General features: G+C 42.0%; 1 protein-coding gene across 4 annotated transcripts in view; it reads right to left on the bottom strand.

Annotated features, from left to right (window-relative positions):
* Nucleotides 1–6487, bottom strand: part of CNOT10 (CCR4-NOT transcription complex subunit 10) — a 65351-nt gene that overhangs the window by 29941 nt on the left and 28923 nt on the right. For all 4 annotated transcript variants that reach the window (XM_007464921.1, XM_007464923.1, XM_007464922.1 and 1 more), the window contains exons 9-10: nt 5695–5844; nt 3476–3678 (exon numbers count right to left, since the gene is read on the bottom strand). In XM_007464921.1, coding sequence (XP_007464983.1) covers nt 3476–3678; nt 5695–5844 — 353 coding nt within the window. The remainder of the gene's footprint in view (nt 1–3475; nt 3679–5694; nt 5845–6487) is intronic.

Genomic DNA, 6487 nt, shown 5'->3' with positions numbered 1-6487 from the left:
TTTTTTTTTTTTTTTTTTTTTTTTTTGATATTTCACTACAGTACATCATCTCACTACAGGAGCTTGGTGGTGCCAATTTCCTTTATCTTCCCCCTTCACTCTAAGTCTCCGATTTACCTGCATTTTGTAAAGTCCTGCAGATTCTCATATACAGGAACAAAATGGAGCCAATTCATAGGAACTTGCAGAGATAAACTCTGCCCCGCAAAAAGTCCATCTCTGAACACAAATGTTTCTGTACTATTTATTACTTCTTGCTCCGTAACCAAACTTTCTTATAGTTGTACTTCCATATATGTATGACTTTAAGCAAAACAAGGATTCACTTGTAGATTCATTTTAGAAAGAAAGTATTACGTAACACAAAAAATACAATAAAACTGACTGGAACTATTTTGTCTTGAGGAGGCGGCTAAGGAACATTAGTGAAAAATAAGAAAGAGTGGATATTCTGAACCATGATTGGAAGGCCTTCTCTTCTGACCTTTTTTCCTGGTGGGGTGATAAATTTGTGATGGTTTGTCCATACTCTCTTCCCTGATCCTTAAGGCAGTAGAAGCTGATCAGATGGCTAGATCTGGATGGAACTAAAAATCCACAATAATATACCATAGCTTCAGTAATAGATCAGTAGCCAAAAAAGTGTGCCAGAACAGTCTTTCTTTCTTTCTTTCTTTCTTCTTTCTTTCCTTTCTTCCTTCCTTTCTTTCTTTCTTTCCTCCTTCCTTCCTTCCCTTTCCTTTCCTTTCCTTTCTTTCTTTCTTTCTTGCTTGCTGCGTTGGGTCTTCGTTGAGGCGCGTGGGCTTCTCATTGTCGTGGCTTCTCTTGTTACAGAGCACGGGCTCTAGGCGCGCAGGCTTCAGTAGTTGTGGCACGTGGGCTCAGTAGTTGTGGCTTGCGGGCTCTAGAGCTCAGGCTTAGCAGTTGTGGCACATGGGCTTAGTTGCTCCACGGCATGTGGGATCTTGCAGGCCCAGGGCTCGAACCCGTGTCCCTTGTATTGGCAGGCAGATTCTTAACCACTGCACCACCAGGGAAGCCCCCAGAACAGTCTTAATGTAAAATAATGATATGTAATTAGAGTATTTGCAATATTATAGTGTCTTGGCAGTAGGAACTGCACTCAAGAAATACGAGTTTCAGAACTCAGAAAAATAAACGGCACAGTTTCAGAAAAGTAAATGGTTCATGGTGATTTTTTAAGTAGCCTTCTCTCTTTTTTTTTTAGAAAGAAGGAAATTCTACCATTTTGAATGAATGAATTTGGCTGCATCGGGTCTTAGCTGTGGCACGTGGGATTTCTGTTGCGGCGTGGTTGCAGCACGTGGGCTTAGTTGCCCGGCACGTGAGATCTTAGTTCCCCGACCAGGAACTGAACCTGTGTCCCCTGCATTGGAAGGTGGATTCTTAACCACTGTGCCACCAGGGACGTCCCTGAGTCTATGTTTTTTATCTGGCAAATCTTTTCTTATATATCATACACTGCCCAGGTAAACATAAACTCTGCATCTGCCAGAAGAGGTCTGAAACAACATGCATCAGATAATGAGGACAAAATGACCTCTTTGGCATCACCAATTTAATAATTAAATTGGTTCTGTTTATTAAAAAATGAATTTATTTTGGAAGGTACAAACTGATCTGTTCAGCATCCCTTTTGTCCTGAGTAAATGAATGTTATGAAATTTTATTTGGAGTTCATAATTTCTCCTGTTGGGATTTTCCTCAAGTGTATTTTGGGGTTGTTTTTACTCTTTTCAGTCACCTCAGGTTTTATTTTACTTTATTTTTCTGTCCTTTTTTTTTTCGGCCGTGCTGTGCGCAGCTTGCAGGATCTTAATTTCCCAACCAGGGAATGAAACTGGGCCCTTGGTAGTGAAAGCACTGGACAGCCAGGGAGTTCCCCACCTCAGGTTTTAGAAAGAGGAGAAGCACAAAGATAAACATAATTATTTATAGCAAATTTCCTATTAGTAGCACAGACTGTGAGTGTTCTGGTATCCACCAAGCTATGGCAACCAAGTCATCTTTACTATCGTTTAAAAGTTACAAATTTAGGGCTTCCCTGGTGGCGCAGTGGTTGAGAGTCCGCCTGCCGATGCAAGGGACACGGGTTCGTGCCCTGGTCTGGGAAGATCCCACATGCCGCGGAGCGGCTGGGCCCGTGAGCCATGGCCGCTGAGCCTGTGCGTCCGGAGCCTGTGCTCCACAACGGGAGAGGCCACAACAGTGAGAGGCCCGCGCACCGCAAAAAATAAAAAAAAATAAAAAAAATAAAAAGTTACAAATTTACAACTTTCTAGAAAAAATGGGAGGAAAAAAACGTCAGAATGAAATCCATAGAAGACAATCCTAAAACTACTATTTCTAAAAATAAGTAATTTTAAAAGAAAATGTTAAACCTTACTAAGGCCTCCAACACTGATTAAATTCATCACATTAAAGAGAATAAGCAATTTCTACAGATTCTTTTGTTTTAAAAAAGTGCAAATTCTGCCCAGAGTTGTTTATCAGCTAATTTAAGAATTATCTAATAAGAACGTTATCCCTTAAAAGGGACAATGAAATAAACCATTAAAGCCTCAAAGACAACATTCATCTCTTCCCCCAGTGGCATACTCAAATCATAAACTACTTTAAGTATCAAGTGTGAAAACTGCCAGGCAAACACACCTCTTTAATCCCTTTAGTTCCTGTAGTTGCTTTTCAGGAAGTGTTATCACCTATGGCAAGCATGCCAGGCAAAACCTCAGGATGACATACCCCCCACCTCCTCAGACCTGATGAGCCTGAGCCCGGCAACGGTGGGGGGTAGGGGGTGGCTAGGAAATGGGGTGGTACAGACATCTGGTGATTCTGATACAACCTGTCTTTCCCCTACCTCCCACTGACCCCTCCCCACTTGAGATTCAAAAGGCTTTCACCAGCTGCCATTTGGAGATAATCTAGGCATGGACACTAGTGTAAACTGGCCTATTTCTCACGGCCACCGTGGATGAACACGTGTCAGAGAGAAACAGCCTGGTAATCCACTAACTCGACAACATTTACTGAATCAAAAGTAAACCCTGCAGGCACTGGAGGAAGCACAGCATAATGCGGTTCTTTCCACACTCACTGTGTTATCAGCAGCCCTCCTTTAATCACTGGCCGCACACACCACTTTCACGCCAGCTGATGGCGTGGCCCCTGCCCCAGCAGCTTGCAGACCACTGTTGCAACAGATATGACCGTCTTAATGGCTTCAACTTTTCAACGTGACTGCTGACACATGTTGCCCTGCTCACCAAGAGTCAGAAAGTGAACACATAACTTCATGAAACTAAATTTTGTCCAACTGATAAAGAACAGAAGACTATCTTTACAAATTCCCTGAGAGTTAAAAAGGGGAGGAGGTCTTTATGTTACCAACTATTTATTGCTCTCTATGCAACAAGTGGGGGTGGGGTGGGGGTTCAAAAAAACAGAGACTCACCCCCTTATTGGCAGCAATGCAGCACTCAGCCAGCCGCAGCCAGAGGCGGGGGTTTGCATGGTAAACCTGAACAGCTTCAATCAGACACTCAAATGCAGCAAGAGGCCTTCCAATGTGAAGCAGCTGAATCCCACAGTTATACAGCAACTCATACCTCTTGTTGGTTAGTAATGTGCACATGGGTCTTCCTGAAAATTTTTTGCCTGATGATAAAAAGCAGATGAGAATCATCAGATTTAAAATAACAGCTCCACTGAAAACATTTATTCCACTAAGTACTCAACTACTGCCTTTTTGACACCAATGACCCCAATCCCCAATCTGAAGTTGTAAACAGCTCTCACCACAATGATTATCTCCATCCCCAACCCCACAAATATCCTCCAGAGGCATCTCAGTTGTCTGTGCTTGTGGGGCCAGAGATGTGTCTTCTCATTACCAGCTCCTCAGGCAACAATGTTCCAGGAAGGCAAAGACCCACTCTCACTCCACTGAACCTTACACTACCTTTCCACACTTTTAGAGCCTGCAAGAAGATTCCACTCTTTTTCACTTTCAGTTCAGTTAGCCATGTTATCATTATGTGTTTTCTTTACCAGAAGCATTCAGTTAATCTTAGGGTGTTAGGGAACTTCACCATGGAAATAAAAAATTAATGTACTATATACCTACAGTGACTATTGTTCACCCACTTATTCTTTTTTTAAAAAATAAATTATTTATTTTTGGCTGCATTGAGTCTTGGTTACTGCACACGGGCTTTCCCTAGTTGCGGAGAGCGGGGGCTACTCTTCGTTGTGGTGCACGGACTTCTCACTGCGGTGGCTTCTCTTGTTGAGGAGCACAGGCTCTAGGTGCACGGACTCAGTTGCTGTGGCTCGTAGGCTCAGTAGTTGTGGCTCACGGGCTCTAGAGTGCAGGCTCAGTAGTTGTGGCTCACGGGCTCTAGAGTGCAGGCTCAGTAGTTGTGGTGCATGGGCTTAGTTGATCCGCCGCATGTGGGATCTTCCCGGACCAGGGATCAAACCCGTGTCCCCTGCATTGGCAGGCAGATTCTTAACCACTGCACCACCAGGGAAGTCCCACTCACTTATTCTAACTTTTGCAGCCCATAATAAAATGAGACTAGGGAATTCACTGGCAGTCCAGTGGTTAGGACCTGGCACTTGCACTGTAGGGGCCCAGGTTTGATCCCTGGTTGGGGAACTAAGATCCCACAAGCCGAGTGGCGTGGCCACAAAAAAAAAAAAGAAAAAAGAAAAAAAGAGACTGTGATTTTTGGGATACATTTTCCATCAATTAAATAGTCTTTAAAATATTTTAAAAAGCGGGACTTCCCTGGTGGTCCAGTGGTTAAGACTCCACGATCCCAATGCAGGGGGCCTGGGTTCAATCCCTGGGCAGGGAACTAGATCCTGCATGCTGCAACTGAGAGCCCACACGAGGCAGTAAAGATCCCGTGTGCTGCAACTAAGACCAGGCACAGCCAAATAAATAAATACATAAATATTTTTAAAAATAATAATTTTTTAAAAATTAAAAAAAATTTAAATATTTTAAAAAGCTAAATAATTGCCTGATTTTAAGCATTTCAGATCAAGGATCCACATCCTACGAATATTAAAGGACTAAACTCCAGGAATTTGCTTAAAGACTGTCAGGTGCTGTCAAGAGTATCACATTTGAAAGGAAGCTAGAATAAAAGTAGTTTGGCACAGTCAAGAAATCTTAGCAGGGCTTCCCTGGTGGCGCAGTGCTTGAGAGTCCGCCTGCCGATGCAGGAGACGCGGGTTCGTGCCCCGTTTTGGGAAGATCCCACATGCCGCGGAGCGGCTGGGCCCGTGAGCCATGGCCGCTGAGCCTGCGCGTCCGGAGCCTGTGCTCCGCAAATGGGAGAGGCCACAACAGTGAGAGGCCCGCATAACGCAAGGAAAAAAAAAAAAAAAGAAATCTTAGCAAAATATTTTGCTTTATAGCATTACCATATGGGATTACTGACTTTCAAATCCATGAAAAAGTGAACGTAGCTTAAACTTCTTTAATTATTACTCAAAGGAGCAACATCTACTAAAAATCCCCAGAGTCAAATTTTTGGGCAGGATCAGTGTTAAGTGTATATAAGAACACATGGCATGCATTTTATAACCAGATGCTTGCTCTTTAAAATCGTATTTTCCTCAAGTAGTAAAATATAAACTGTCCCCCTTTAATGGGCTTACCTGGATCAGTGCTACCTGCACTGAGCTGTGCACAGACATTGTCATTCTCCTGCAGAGCCTTTTTAAAGTAGAAAATTCCCAAATTGTGCTTGCTCATGGCAAAATGGATACAACCAAGATTATTCCAGAACATGCACCTCAAGCATTCACCTGAGAAAAACATACATAAGTTTATCCACAAATTTTATTGTTGATACACATCATACAAGAATCAGGCTTAGCAAGCAAGAGTTAATTATATATGCAATTCTACTCAGTCCTTACAGAACAGTTTACAAGGCATTTGAAATTTAGGAAACATATGAAAATTTTGTAAACTCCTTTTCTCTTAAAATCTCTTATTAAAGGTGATAAATCAATCCTGCATATTGATTTTGTTAGCCTGTTTAGTTTTTTCTTCTGATTTAACTTTTAATAATCATAGGCAAATGATACAAAAATGCAAAGGACAAGAAGTATTTATTAGTAACATAATATGTATGCACTGCATCCACACAAAATATTATGTACAAACTGGAAGGAATGCAGCAAGCTACAGAAACAGTCAAAATATATTAAATGAAGAATAGCAAGTGTATGTAAACAGAACATGTAAAATCCTGCTTTGCTTTATTCAACTCTTAAGTCTCCACTCTTCGTTCACACTCCTTTAAATATGACTATGGCTGAGCATCTATCTTCCCATGTGTGTTGGGCATTTGTATTTCTTATCCTGTACACTTGGCTCTTCCTGCTCTTTACTCATTTAAAAAAATTTGGTTACAGATGTTTTTCCTATTGGTTACCTGCTAGT

Source organism: Lipotes vexillifer, unplaced genomic scaffold (assembly GCF_000442215.2).
Source record: "Lipotes vexillifer unplaced genomic scaffold, Lipotes_vexillifer_v1.1 scaffold1934, whole genome shotgun sequence".
Lineage (NCBI taxonomy): Eukaryota > Metazoa > Chordata > Mammalia > Artiodactyla > Lipotidae > Lipotes > Lipotes vexillifer.
Note: the sequence above shows the minus strand (reverse complement) of the source record. Positions and strands in the feature narration are given on the sequence as shown.